General features: G+C 30.5%; 1 protein-coding gene across 1 annotated transcript; it reads right to left on the reverse strand.

Annotated features, from left to right (window-relative positions):
- Positions 1-1,334: 1,334 nt before the first annotated feature.
- Positions 1,335-2,770, reverse strand: LOC117931833 (ethylene-responsive transcription factor ERF038-like). Its single transcript, XM_034852905.1, has one exon. It carries the CDS (start codon positions 2,678-2,680, stop codon positions 1,901-1,903), a length of 780 nt encoding a protein of 259 aa, XP_034708796.1. The 5' UTR covers positions 2,681-2,770; the 3' UTR covers positions 1,335-1,900.
- Between the last annotated feature and the right edge of the window lie 13,158 nt (positions 2,771-15,928).

Here is a 15,928-nt window from a genome sequence, read left to right on the forward strand (position 1 = left end):
CACGAGAGGGTAAAAGGGGTGAGATAATAATAAAGTAGATGTTGAACCCTTTCAAAATATTTATTAAATTAGTTTTTTGAAATCAAGTAATTATCCATATTATTATTTTTTTAGTATTAAAAACCAAATTAGTGGTTGTACTTGGTCTTAAAAATATTTTTAAAATTATCCAAAAAATCTGAAAACTACATCCAACAATCATGGTTTTAAACTTTTTGTGTGGATTAAGGTTCTATCACGAGAGGATAAAAAGGGTGGGGTAAAAATAAAGTGTAATAGAACCATAGCGTGGTTTTGCCACTAAAAAAAGTACTATTTTCCTTTTTAGTGTTGTTTAACAGCCACAAACTCAATTTTAATTGCAAAAAAAAAAATCTAATATATTAAAATATAGACCATGTTTTTGGCCTTGCTCTTTTTTTTTTCTTCGTCAAATTGGTCGGGCCAAAATGAAAATTATTGAACGTACCTCAGCCAAAGAGGCAGAAATATTCCTTCTTCTCATTGTACACACAAGAATCCAAAATGCATACAATAATTAATCTGTTCTAGGAATTGAACTGACCACCAAACCCCACACCAGTGGAAGCCCCAGAACCAGACCCTAAAGGGCTATGTAAAGTAGAAACTAAACCTCTATATTCCCATTCCCTTAATGTACCAAAATGAATGAATATTAAACTCCACTTTATTGTCAAGAAGATACCATAAAACAAACTCAGAACTGAGAATTCTTGTAGATCATCACCATTAACCCGAAATGTTTGTAAGATTCGTATGTTGTCTTCTCACGTTATCCATAATCGTTGGTTAATTTTTTTCTTCTTTATTCTTGAGCCAATGGTGACATGAAGTGTGGCCAAAATGATTGAGAAATGGACTATAAAAAAAGGGAGTTACATAGTGAAGGTGAGATCACACAGCACCATTGAATAGTGGGTCGAATAGGTTTGTTAATGGAACATAGCCGTTTGCTTTCTCTAATGATAAACTTTCACTAAAGTGATTCATATTTTAACTCAAAAACCACTTTAATTCGAAGAAGTTGTCGTCTTCTTGGGCACCTCCATGTGTGTCCACACAAAGTGTGGGGGAATACCCAAGATTTCTTTTGGTTAATCATGATGTGATGCAGCCAGAAATATTCTACCAAGATCATCTTACACATGGCTCATGGCTCATGGCTCATGGCTCATGGCTCATTGCCTTTGCAGTTTAATAGTGCCACCAAAAGAAGAAAGAGGTTGTCATGACGTCACTCTTGTATGAAGCATTCATCTCCACTGGAGCAAACGGTGTGAAGGCTCTGTAGATATATAGGAAATGGGAAAGCATTAAGTTAAGAGTCAATTGCATTAAAGTTTCACCAAACGGGTAGCCCAAAATAGAAATGTGGGTAACAACTAACATCAGAGTCAATAGCATTAAAATTTAAAACCCTAATAACAAAACCCTAGCTAATAATGTTAAAAAATTAAAAAGAAAAAGAAAAAAGACACCCAACTTGGAGTACTACGAGCTAGCTAGATCATCAGAATCCACATTATTACACTCATCATATACACAGAGAATTTATTTTTCACACATATTGTGGTCGTATATCATGGAGGACCCAAAGGTTAATTAGGCCCCCTTTGTGATATTAAGGGTGCATGTTAGAAAAGAAAAAGAGAATTGCAACCACCCTCTTTCAATGGAGGCATATCCAATATGAACCAAAGTAGAAACAGCACAACCAACCCTTCTACTTTCTGATGATGATTTTAATTCTCAACTTATCTGTTGGGCTTTTCTTCTTCCTCTTTGGGTGTATGGAGAAGGCAGTGACACGCAGTTCCCATCAATGTGATGGCCATGGAAACATAGTCCAGTTGATAGATAGATAGATAGGTAGATACTACTACTCCCATAAAAATGGCTCCTCCACCGGCCGGAATATGTTATCAGCCCCTCCGGCCGGCTGCCATAACGGATAGTAGTAGTAGCAAAAGCTATCTCCGGTAAGGTCCATGACATCCATCACTATATCAGGGAGGTCAAAAAACGCGTCATCGTTGTCTACTGACGTTGAATTTGATGACTCCAGCGTGTTTTCCGATGACACGGGGTGCTCAGCTTCAACTTCCGTCTCATCAGGCTGCGAGAATGTGGTGTTGGCCGCCTCCGCCGCCGCGGCTTGGATGTCCTTAGGGGAGGTAGAGGCGGGGCGGGGAAGCGCGTGCGCCAATTCAGGGAAATTGAGGTGGGGAGAGCTACCCTTGATGGCGAGCGCCGCCACATCGTGTGCCCGAGCTGCCATTTCCGCCGTAGGATACGTCCCTAGCCAAATCCTAGACTTCTTCTTGGGCTCCCGGATCTCCGACACCCATTTGCCCCAATTTCGCATTCGTACTCCTCGATACGTCGGATGCTGCTTCCCATCATTCTCCGTCTTCTGCCTCTTCCTACTCTCATTCCCATTTTTCATTCCTTGTACTTTTCTCCCACCTTGTCTCGGCATGTCATCCTCTGAATTCCCTCCCGGAAAGGGAACCAATTCATTGGAAGAGGACGATGAGGCTGATGATGAGGAGGAGGAGGAGGAGGAGGAGGGGAAAGAAGGTGAAGAGGAAGTGGAGGTTGAGGAAGAAAGAATATTGAAATTGTCTTGAGCATCACTCTCTATGTTGAGCTTTTCCATGATAGAGAGATTGCTAGGCTTGTTGGTGTATGCCTAAAAGAGGGAGTGTCTGAGTGGTGGCACAAAAAAAAAACATAGAGGGGTAGGCCTTTTATGAGCCCTCGTAAATCAATCACAATAAAAAGAAAAGAAAATAAAAATGGAAAGATAGAAAGAAAGAAAGGACATGGGGCCTAGACACAAAGGGGGCCCCCACAATATAAGGGCAATATTTGAAGAATAATGCATGGGTTTGACAACAATTTGTTAGGGTATTTGGTGTATTCTAATATCAATACATGACCATTCATTGATGCCCCACTATTTTTCAATGTTTCATGAGTCTGAGTGATGCAATTTGGACTTAAATAAAGAATGGCTGATGGCTGAATGGCTGAATTAATGGCAGGCCTCAAATTTTAGGTTCACCCAACCCCATGAATTTCACATGGATTTCAAATCAATTTGTAGGGTCCCCTATGAAGATGATGATGCCCTTCCTTTGAGTCTGGAGTCCTCAAAACTAGACCCTCTTTCTCTACCCCCTAAGAACTCCCATGATTTGAGTTGGCCTGCCATTTAGCTTCATTTATTTTGTTATTAAAAAAATATTCTTCCACTGACTTCTGTTCATATTTCATGCACTCCCATATTCACAGCTAGCATTTAAAATGATTTAAATGTCATAAAGAAAAAAGAAAAAAAAAACACATGTCCATGTACTTTTTTTTTTCAAAGTAATCATTTTTAGGTACCCTTTAAACAGGAACTTGCTTGGCTTCTCATGTTAGAAGTGTCATTTTGGATCAAACTAGTATAATAGTATTTCATGGCTTAAAGAATAAATATGTGTGGAAAACCTTGATTTATGTATATATTTACAAAAATAAATTACACTTGTTTTTATAATTCATTTTAACAAATTATTATTAATTATTCTCATTTTCTAAAATATTATTATTATTATTAGTATTTAAAAATTTAAATTATGGCTTTATGAAAACCATATTTTATAATTTCTATTAAAATATAAAAAATACACAATTTATGTTTTTATTGTTAATACTACTATTTATAATTATATCATTCATTTAGAAATAATTATTCATTCATATAATTTAATATTCATTTAGAATATTATAATTCATTGATAAAGCTTATAAAATATTATTATTATTTTTTGACTAAATTTTTTAATATTTATTTAAAAAACTAATAATTTGAGAAATATTTTTTCATAAAAGGTAAAAGAAGAAAAATACAAAGGATAAAAATAAAAACATGAAATAAAGAAGAGCAAGAAAGTAGGTGTATTTTGTAAAATAGAGAGATTTAGATGATGTTTATTTTTTAACTTTTTGCTTAAAATAATTTGGTTTTAGATTTCAGATTGTTTATTTTTATTTTTTACTTTTTGTTGATTTATTATTTATTTCTTTTTTTTTTATTGAATATAAAAAACTAAAATATTTGGTATTTTCTTAATATTAAAAGTTCTTAATACTTAATAAAAATAAATAACTTAATACTTAACTTTATTAAATACTATTTAATTTTATGTTATATCTAAAATTAAGTAAAAAAGGTAAGCGAGAATAACACTTTTAAAACAAAGAGTAAGTTACTAATCGAAGACGTGTGAGGAGGGTTATTTTCGAAAAAAGGTTGATAACAAGCAAAGGCAAAAAGGAGGGATGAAATTTGTTAATTATTTTAGTCAAAATGATATCAAATTAGGTATATTTTTTCCCTTTTATCTTACATCCCTTTTTCATAATTTTATTTGATTTTCATGGTATTATATATATAATATTTTGCTTTTCTACGTTTTTCCATACAACACAAGATGCTAAATTAGTATTAATTTCTTGTTGTGGTAAATAAAATTTTGATTAAGTCTTCATATTTCAGTAATCAGGAGACATATAATAATCATAATCAATGAGCCATTTAAAAAGTGGAACCCACAGAAGTCTTAATCACCATGTCCAACTTTCTCAACCACATGGCATTATCAGTATGATGCTTCCATCAATGCAATGAATTTTAGACGTAAAGACACATGAATGAGAATCTACGTACTCGTACTTCAACTTTTCTCACAAGTCCTACACACAAAAGGCATGAGTGCATGTTTAAAATAAAAGTTTAGTTTCCAAAATGGCCAAAGTTTTTTTTTTCCCCCCTTTATTTAGATGGGATATTTGTAAATTCTATTAAAAGAGTAAATTATGAGAGCAAAATCCATAATTTTATGGGTATATTTGGCTCTCAGAAAAATTGAGGAAAAATATGAGAGAATTTTTTTTTTTTTGTAAATTTAATAAATTATTTTTATATTCTTCTTTAAACTTATTTTACTTATTTTTTTTATTATATAAAAATTAAATAATTAAAAAATATATAAATCTTTGATAAATTTTAATTACATTTTATTTTATTTATTTTTATATTTTCTATGGTGAAATTAAATATTAGAAAATCATTTCCCTTAATATATTTTTTCTTTTGTTAATGCTTTTCAAGAATCAAACATAATTTATAACATCTTTAAGAAATTTTGACCTTTTAAGTTATAAAATTTATATCCATTATAAAATAGTGAAATTAAATCATTATATGGAATAGATTTGCTCATATTATGTGTCACAAAAACTACCTAAAATATGATTAGTATGATTAAAAATAGAACGACAAAATAGAATCTTGATCCAAGGCATGATTATAAGCACATGAAGTGTCAAAACACAAGTTGCATATATATATATATATATATATATATATATATATATATATATATATATAGTTATAAAATAACATACACCCACCAATGTTACACATGGTGCACATGCCTACCAGTCCTTAGTGATTCAACTAGTGGACCTACAAGCCAAAATTTGCTTGGTAGCTACCCAATAATAAGTCAACTAGAGAGCCCATCTGTGTATAATTAAACCTATGTTATCAGAGAAAACTTAGTTTATACCAAAGACAGAATAAGTTATAATCTTCAAAATCTATGTTGAACAACATTAATTAGTTCATACAATGGCATTTCTTGGGTGTATATAAGAATTTTAAAATGATTTTTTAATCAAAAACTATTTTTTTTTATATCCCATTCTCAAAATAATATTTATTTTCAAATAGAATGTGCTTAATGATATTTAAAATAGTTTGAATAGATCTCTTGTATACCATGGAATATTAAAAAATTTATTATATCCCATTTTTTCAAAAATAAAGAAAATAAAATATCATTCCTTTTGTTGGAAGTAGAAGCAGTCAATACATGGATCTTAATAGCTTATTTATAAATTCACTTAAATTTTAGTGTTCATCAAATTATTTCTAAATACAACCAGATGTGTAAGGAAAAAAAAATGATATCTAAACACCTGAAATTATTCCATTTTGGAAATTAATATTTAAGGACTAGTAGGAGACAATTGGTGACAACTATAAATTAAGCACATGGCTAAATAGTAATTTTTTTTCTATTAAAAAGGGTTTATTAGTTGATATTTAATTGAATAAAATATGATGCTAATTTCATTCTGTATCCTCAAAGGAAATGCCATGAAAAAAGAGATGTCAATGTTTTATTTTGAAGAGTTTAAGACAAATTCATCTCATGAATTTTATTGTTTTCAAATTACTTTTTCAATAACTATAATAAAAGACTACATGATTAATTTTAATTTTTGTATTTATATATTTTATTATATCATAAACTTTATTAAAAATGTTAATGAATTAAGTTGATTCGGAGATAACTTCATACCCTATATAAAAAAAAAAGAGTAATACTATTTTCAATATATATTTTTTTTCCATTTTTTATCATCTATTTACATGATTACTGCTAGTTGAATTTAAAAAATTAATAAATAATAAAAATATAATAATAAGAAAAAAAGAAGACGAAAAGTTATGGTATGAGTCTTCAAATTCATGTAGTTGATAAAGGGATGATAATGGGACGAATCTGTGACGCTCTCATTTCAACTTTGTCTCATTTATTCAAAAATAATTATTATCTCTATCTCATTAAAAAAATTAAATGGGATAAGGTATGCAAATTTCTCATATTGACTTGCCTCATTTAACTTTTTTTTTAAAAGTACTATTTTTAAAATTTAAAAATTTTTAATTGCATTAAAATAAATATATTTTATAAATAATTGAAATATTATAATTTTTTATAACTTATTTTATTGATAATTATTTTATATATATATATATATATATGAAAATAAAAATTAAATTAAATTAATTTTACATATAATCGAGGCGAGGTGAGACAAGGTAGAGTTGTCCAACGAGTCGGACTACTCATTTTGGCCTATGGCTTGACACACTAAAAGGTCGGGTCGGGTTGACTCAACCTAAAGGAGCAGGTTGTGTTGGGCCTAAGGAGATGACTCGTTGTACCATCGTGTCGACTCACTTGGTCTTTTTAAATATCACTTTTTACTTTTTTTTTATTACATGTCAAATGTCTATAATACTCTCTCAACAACTATATAACAACTAGTTTGAGGGGTAAAAAAGTAAATTTATAGCTATTTTTACCTTTTTCATGTCAAATGTCTATATTACCCTTTCCAACAACTAGTTTAAATGATAAATAAGTAAATCACCCACTATTAATATTTTTTATGTTAAATATCTATAACACTCATCTCAACTACTAAATAATAGTTAATTTTAGGGATAAATAAGTAAATGACTCACTATTAGATTTTTATATTTAATTTCCTTTTATATTCCATTATTTTAAATTTATTATTATTTCGTTACAAAAACAAACTCAAATATAATTTTTTTACTATTTTAAAAATAAAAAATTAACATTTTTATAAATTTTACAATTACAAGCTCGATAAATATATATAAAAAATAAAAAAGTATGATTATTAGAGGTGTTTAAAGTAACAAAAAGAAATTTTATTTAATAATGAAAAAAGTTTAACACAAAATAAATTAAAAAATTAACGTTTCTATAAACTTTACAATTACAAACTCGATAAATATAAATATAAAAAATAAAAACTAGAATTATTAGAGGTGTTTAAAGTAACAAAAAAGAAATTTCATTTAATAATAAAAAAGGTTTAACACAAAATAAATTTAAAAATTAAATTAAAAATTTTAACAAAGTGAGTGACCATTAGCACGGTACGATTGGCATGACATGACACGACATAACATGACACAATTGGCCTACGACCTTATGGGTAGTGTCAGGCCACCTATTTAGTTTGCATGGGTCCGACCTAACTGACACGATTTTTAAGTGGGTCATGCCAGCTTGGCATGTTGGCCCGCTAAACATCGGGTCGTGTCTAGTTATGGTCAACTCTAGGACAAGGCAAATACTTGAGCCTGTCCCAAACGTGTCTCAGGTTTTGAAAAAAATCCTCAAACCCAACTAAGCTTGTTTATTTAAATTTCCTACCCATCCCATTAGGAGAGGACGGGATAGGTACCTGAAAAAATGAATCACATTAACATCCCTATCAACAATATTTTAGGCTTGTATTTGTAATTTTGGGGATACATTTTATTGTATGAGAGGATCCATCAAAGTGAATGGTAATTAATTAAGCACATTGTTCACAATATCACATGCCATGAAAAATAAAATGACATGATTTTAATTTTTTTTACCATGGAATCCCAAAACATTTCCCTATATAACCTTACATGGGTCCTACAATGGTCTGTCCAATATTGAAGGGACTCATTGTCTTATTAACCAAAATAATTGGGGGACCCTTGTCCCTACTTGTAGAGATCCTTCCTGGAAAATGCAGGTTAGGAAAGGGGCACTGACATTAATGCAATGAAGATATCCTCTCTCTCTCTCTCTCTCTCTCTCTCTCTCTCTCTCTCTCAATTTTTAGACTCAAATCCAAAATCATGTAAACCCATTTTTGACATTAAATTTGGAAACCTAACTTTGGGCCACCCTTTAGTTGAAGTACCCTGAAAGAATTTCTTGGTATACAGATAAATGCATACCAGTATCCTAGTTGCCCCTCATATTGCTCTTTGCTTTTAATGGGTCCTTCCTGTCATTTTCTTGCCTCTAATATGTTGTTTTGTTCTAATCACTAGTTTGAAATTCCGTGAATAGTTTAGAAGGGAAGAATTTCCACTGACAAGTTTTTAGTCTACACAAACCTTGTGTCTTTTCAAAATTTTTAAGGAAAATATTATGCAGTTTCTATTAATCAAAGATCTGGACCATCAAATATATACCATGACATCCATGTTATTAAATAAAAGTATAAATGAATGACATCAAAATATAATAATATAAAAAAATAAAATTAGGATATAAATATAAAAATATAAAAATTGGTACTTCTTATGTAAGTATTGAAACAACACCATTTTGTACTGTAACCAAACCATTTTTTTTAAACCATTATTTATTTAATGTATGTTTTTATATTTTATATAAAACTTACAACTATTTTTTATTTAAATATATATATATATATATATATATATATATATATATATATATATATATCAAACAAACACTAATTTTTTTTCATTTTGCATTCCGGTTAGCCATATATTTGTATTTGTAATTAATCTTTTATCAAGAAATACATAGGTTAGTTTATATTTCATTGCTTATTGCTCCTTTATGGTATCAGAGCCTTAAGCTCTCCCCAATGTATTCCTTTTCTCCTTCCTTTCCTCCTTCTTCCCTTTATATATATGTATACGATGATGATGATCTCTTCTTCTCCACGTCTATTCATCGGATTATGAGACTATTCATAACATTTACTTAGATTCTCACATATTAAGATCAAGGATTGGTTTTGATCAATATCATGTATAATGACTTATTATCTTTTATGTAAATATTATTTACTCTTAATCCAATAAGGATTTACATCGTTAAGAAGAATTTATGATATTTATATTGTATTTAATAAGATTATGAATCATTTAAAACACTCACTTAAACTTTTATATTCAATAGATAAATCAACTCTGATATCATATATAATGACTTATTAGGATTTAAGAATGGTTTTGATTGATATTATGTATAATGACTTATTGTCTTTTATGTGAATGTTGTTTACTCTTAACCCAATAAGCATTTACAACTTTAAAATGTTTGTTCAAGGTTAAGAGGAGTTTATTACATTTATATCGTATTTAATGAGATTATAAGTCATTTAAAACACTCACTCAAACTTTTATATTCGACAAAAAAATCAACTCTGATTTCATGTGGTTTGCTTTTGCTTCCTTTTAGGATAGATATCATTCATTTTGAGTAAATGTCTTCATGACTTCAAACTGCATTTTCAAAGTTAAAAGGTACTTGTTAAATATAAGACATGAGATTATGGGCCACATAGAACATTCATCCCAACTCCATTGAGTTTTAGAAATTGTTAATATGTATTTGTCAATTATATATTTGTATATTTATTTAAGTTCTATTTTCCTAATTATTAAAGTAGAAACATAAATAATAATTTTTTTTATTTTTATAAATACTAAACATGTTTTCTAATTATAATTTTATTTTTTTGCTTTTAAAAACACAAAAACAAAAACATTTTTGGTGATTATATATCAATAAGTAAAAGACTTTTTTTTTTTTAATGATTTTATCATAATTTTTAATTGACATTGAGTGATATTTCATATTCATGTATAAGCTATTATTGCTATTATTTGGTAAAGAAAAATATGATGTGAGGTGAGCCACGAGCATAATTTCTCATTTAAAAAATTAGAAAAAAAAATTATATCCTTATGCTTTTAATTGTTTCTATCAATATTTATGGAATCTGTGGTAATATAATAATAATAATATGCCATAAATGATATTAAAAGTGGTTGTTAATAAGGTCAACATCTTGTTTATGATGGAAGGTAGAAAGAATTCTATGATTCATGTGGAGGTATCATGTCTCTAAAATTTTAATAATCAAATGTTTGAGAATGAATTTTTATTAGTACTTGACTTTTAATTTTAGAAAATGGAGGATTGGTTGAAATTGAAATTTTTTTTTTTATGTAATTTTGAAAAAAAAAAAACCCTAAAAGACAATTTTTAATATTTTTTTAAAAACTATTATTTTATTTTTCTCCTAGATTTTATAATTATTAAACTTAATTCTCCAACTTTTTATTTCTTTTTACCTTTCCTTCCCAAGATCCACACCAAGGGCTAATTTCTTTATATGCTCATAAATTATTATACATGATCTCTCCAATTTCATTGGTCTTTCTGAAAATCAACCAACCATGTTCACGCAAACATGACCTTCCATTTGTTTGTATAAATTCACTACTTATCAAATTCATGTATAATTAATGAATTTTGATTATAATTGTAATGACTTACACCTGATCTCTCCTTCACGACTTTAAAGCGTGATTATAAGGTTAAAATAAGTCAATACTTGTATAGTGTCATGAATCTTCTATCCTATTCGATGTAGGATATCACAAACACCTCCAGTCATTTAAATAATTCCAATGATAGATCTTATATTATTACATGTGACATTTTTTTTTCATAAATTATGTCGATCATGTCTCATTCAGATATTATTATTATTTGGTTTAAGTGATTTAAAACTTTTGTTGATCTAAGATATGTTTGGAATGATTTCATAATGGACTAAAACAAATGTTCCATCAAGTGACCTTATAGTCACGTAACCATCAACTTTATGAAATCCAATCAAATAATTATTACTACACTTCTTAGTTTTATTTCATCATTTGAGCAAGGAAAAATATTTATGAATATTAAAGGACATTTTCATTTCAATATGAAAAATCCAATCAAATAAATTGTTTTCAAATATAATCAAGATAAAATATTTTATGCCAGCTCATAAAATGCTAATTTTTTTTAATTAAACTAAAGGCATAATTAAGATACATGATTTAAATTTTATTAATTTGATGATCTAACTTTATTTGATTTAGACACGTGCAAAATCTATATATATAACCAAAGGTTTTAATGAAGAAATCATAGCAATGCGCTAAATTGAAAGTCATAAATTAAAAACTTTATTGCCTCGTCCATTTGGAGAGAATTTTCAAAATAGAAACAATAATTATCACATATGTATACATAACCAAAATGTAAGGAAGAAATCATAGAAATGAACTAAATTGGAAATCATAAATTCAGAATTTTATTATCTTTTCTTATTGTCTCATCCCTTTGGAGAGAATTTTCAAAATAGAAACAAAAGTTATCACATATGTCTATACATAGCCAAAGATGTTTGGAAGAAATCATAGAAATGAACTAAATTGGAAATAATAAAATCAAAATTTTATTATCTTTTCTTATTCTCTCATCCTTTTGGAGAGAATTTTCAAAATAAAAAATAAAAATTACGACAATCATAAAAAAATATTTTGTCTCCTAGAAAATTTCTTGTGCACTTTGACCCTCGATTGTAATCCAATGCATTTTGAGCTTGAGTTTCAACCTCTAAGAGATTATTTAAAAATGGAATTCTATCATAATTATATTTTATCAAAATATTAAATAACTAATATACATAGATAAAAATTAAGTATTTGATAATAACTCTTCAAGTTAATTTCATTTTTCTCCTTTTAGGTTTTGGCTAAATACATCTGTCTTCCATTGATTTGAATATCATCAAATACCTTCTTTATCTTTTTCATTTAATATTTTCACTTAGCTCCCCTCTAATTCAAAATAAGGAAAATATTTGATAAATTTTTAAATTAATAAGAGTTAGTTATATTACCTAAAACCTCAAAGAAGGTCAGTAAAATAAACCCTAACTTTTCACATAATAGACACAATATGTCATATTTGACAATTTCTTTTTGTAAAAATAAATCTCTTTAAATCAATTTTTATAAAAATAAAAAAATTTAAAGGTTGAAGTAATTAAGATGTTACTCGGAATAACTTTTTACAACTATTTCTAATTTTTATCAATATTATTCTCTCGTGACCTTAAATCTATTTATGAAACATTTTTTTTTTTGTTTAATCAACATATTAATACATACATAAGTAGCCAAGGATGCATGGAACAAATTATAGCAATGCTCTAGATTTTATTATTTTGTCTTATTGTCATTCTCACTATGGGAGGATTTAATTTCAAATTGGAATGAAAAATAATGATATTCATATAAAAATATTTTATCCCTGATGTATTTCATTGCACCATCATGTCTTGCTAGGACAATTATTTTTTCCCTTCATTCAAAATCTAAATGATGAAGACCCAATGATGCTACACAATGTCTTTGTATGGATATGTAGTATGTGTAATTTATTTTATTTTATTTTTTTGATAAATAAGCATAGAATATATTAAGGGGTAAAAAGCCACAAAGCATATAGGGAGTATACATAGCAGCCTGAACAAAAAAAAAAACGCAAAAAACACCTCACCAACCCTTAAGTGGCCGCTATCCATTCCAAAAAGCCTAAGAGCAAAGAGGACTCCTCTCCAATATACACCCTAGCCCAACTCCACAAATTACATATAAAAGAATTTTTTAGTTTCTGTATAGCTAAATAACTCCTCCCCCCCTCAAAGCTAATTTATTCATTTCCTTCCATATCATCCAAAAAATACACAATGGAATGGAATTCCAGATTTTTTTCATTTTTTTCCCCACAAAAGGGCCACTCCAGCTAAATAACACCTCTTTGACTGTCTCTGGGAACACCCACTGAACCTCAAACAAGACAAGGACAATCTCCTAGAGAACCCTGACCACTATATAGTGTAAAAGAATGTGATTTAAAATTTTCTTTTCACAACTACACAAAAAACAGCGATTAGGGAGCTGCCACCCGCGTTTTTGAAGCCTATCCAAGGTGAGAATCTTTCCCCACGTGGCCTCCCACGCAAAAAAAAAACAAAAAAAAACAAAAAAAAAACAAAAAACAAAATCTCTAGAAAATCTGAGATTCCAACCTCCTTGACTAAGGCTTGAGTCTCACACTTCATTGACCGTTGCATCCATATGGACTGCCAAGGCGAATAATTGGGAGAAGTTTTGAGACAACGCCGCATTGCCACACCAATGATCAGTCCAAAACTTGACTCTCGTCCCATTACCCACCTTAAACTCTATGTTATTCCAACACCAATTTGCCTCATTCAGAATCTCCTTCCAAACCCCCACTCCAAACGTCCCACAAGCTTCATTAATCCTCCACCCAAAGCCCTTTTGGTCATACTTCACCCTGATCACCTTTTTCCAAATATTTTCCTTTTCAAAGGCAAATCTCCAAATCCATTTACCCAACAAGGCCTTGTTCAAGAGATCAATCTTCCGTATGCCTAAACCACCCTTCTCCTTTTGAGTACATATCACCTCTCAATTGATTAAGTGGACTTTCCTTTCCAAGCTTCCCCCTCCCCAAAGAAAGTCTCTTTGTAATTTTTCAAGCTTTTTTGCAACAATCTTGGGCATTCGAAAGAGGGACAATTGGTAAATAGGCATGCTGGCCAGTGTGCTCTTAATGAGGATGATTCTCCTGCACTTAGAAATATATTGTCTTTTCCACAAGGCTAATCTTCTCCTCATTCTCTCTTCCACCCCATCCCACATAGACATAGCCTTGTGATGGGCTCCAAGGGGCAGCCCCAAGTAAACAGTTGGCAGAGACCCCACTCTACACCCTAGCTCCACTGCCATTTCCTCAATCTCTTCTATCTCCCCAATAGGAATCAATTCGCTTTTAGCTAGGTTTATTCTTAGGTTGGATGCCTCCTCAAACCAAGCCAAACCCCAGCTTAAAGAAGTAAGATGCTCTTTCCTTCATAGAAAATGATTGTATCGTCAGCAAAAAGTAAATGGGAGACATTCATTTTCATCATCCCTCTCCCCTGAAGTCTGCAGCCTGAAATGAAGTCCCCATCAGTAGCCCTTCTTATTAGTGCACTTAGCACTTCCATACCCAAGACAAAAAGGTAAGGAGAAAAAGGATCTTCTTGACGCAGCCCCTTGGTGTTCGAGAAGAAACCTGCTGGCACCCCATTGACCAGGACAAAAAAATTGGCAGTTGAAATACACCATCAAATCCACTCCATCCATCGAGACCCAAAGCCTATCTTATGCAAAACCTTCATGAAAGAATTCCAATTGATGTTGTCATAGGCTTTTTCAATGTCCAATTTACAAATCATTTGTCTTTACGTTTATGTCATAAGTCAATCACCTCATTAGCGATAAGCGAAGCATCCAAAATTTGTTTGCCCCTCACAAAGGCATTTTGATCCACATAAACCACCTTTCCTAAAACCTTTTTTAGCCTATTCGCTAGTACCTTGGCCAAAAGCTTGTACAGTCCCCCTAAAAGGCTGATGGGCCAGAAATCCCCAAGGTCCTCAGCACCACATTTCTTTGGAATGAGAACCAGGAAAGTGGTATTAAGACTTTTGGCAAAGGATCTTGGATTATAAAATTCCTTAAACAAATCTACAATCTCCTCATTCACAAAGTCCCAGCAGGCATGCCAAAAGACCACTGTGAACCCATCCGGGCTTGGAGCTTTATTCCCATTCATTCCATCAAGGTAGAGTGGATTTCTTCCTTAATGAAAAGCAGCTCCAAAACTTCAGTTTCATGGAAATTTAGACGTTGAAGGTGCAGCCCCTCAATGTCAACTCTCCAGCCTGGCTCTTTCTGAGAGCAATTGCTGAAAAGCATTCACAATCCACTCCCTCACCTTCTGATCCTCAATCATCCACACCCTGTTCATCTTAATTCTATCCAGGGAATTATTTCTTCGGTGGGCATTTTCCATCCGTTGAAAGAAACCTGTATTCCTATCCCCTTCTTTTAACCACAGTTCCCTTGACAATTGTCTCCAATGGGTTTCTTATAGTAAAACCCACTTTTTATAGGTTTCATTAGCTTCTTTTTTTAGCTATGTTTCTCCTTCTGAAAGGCTCCTTTCACTTTCCACCCCATCTCAGTACTCAACTTATTGCAGAGCTAAGTTTTTATTAACTTCCAGCCTTCTAAACACATCCCTATTCCAAACTTTGATTTTTTGCTTCATCTCCTTCAACTTAGTATGTGTAATTTATAGTTTACATATATTTACTCATCATGTAGTAAAAATTTTAGCTGGCCAATTCCTAAAATATTTGTCTAAATAAAATAATATTTCAATATGCAACTTAACATCAAGGTCATCGGGTTCAAATGCACTTTCTATTTTTGTTTTTAAAATAAGGAAATCAT

This window comes from Vitis riparia, chromosome 15 (genome assembly GCF_004353265.1).
Source record: "Vitis riparia cultivar Riparia Gloire de Montpellier isolate 1030 chromosome 15, EGFV_Vit.rip_1.0, whole genome shotgun sequence".
Lineage (NCBI taxonomy): Eukaryota > Viridiplantae > Streptophyta > Magnoliopsida > Vitales > Vitaceae > Vitis > Vitis riparia.

Excerpts from the sequence above, each read along its gene's own strand:
- LOC117931833 (XM_034852905.1), bottom strand. The coding sequence starts at position 2,680 with ATGGAAAAGCTCAACATAGAGAGTGATGCTCAAGACAATTTCAATATT.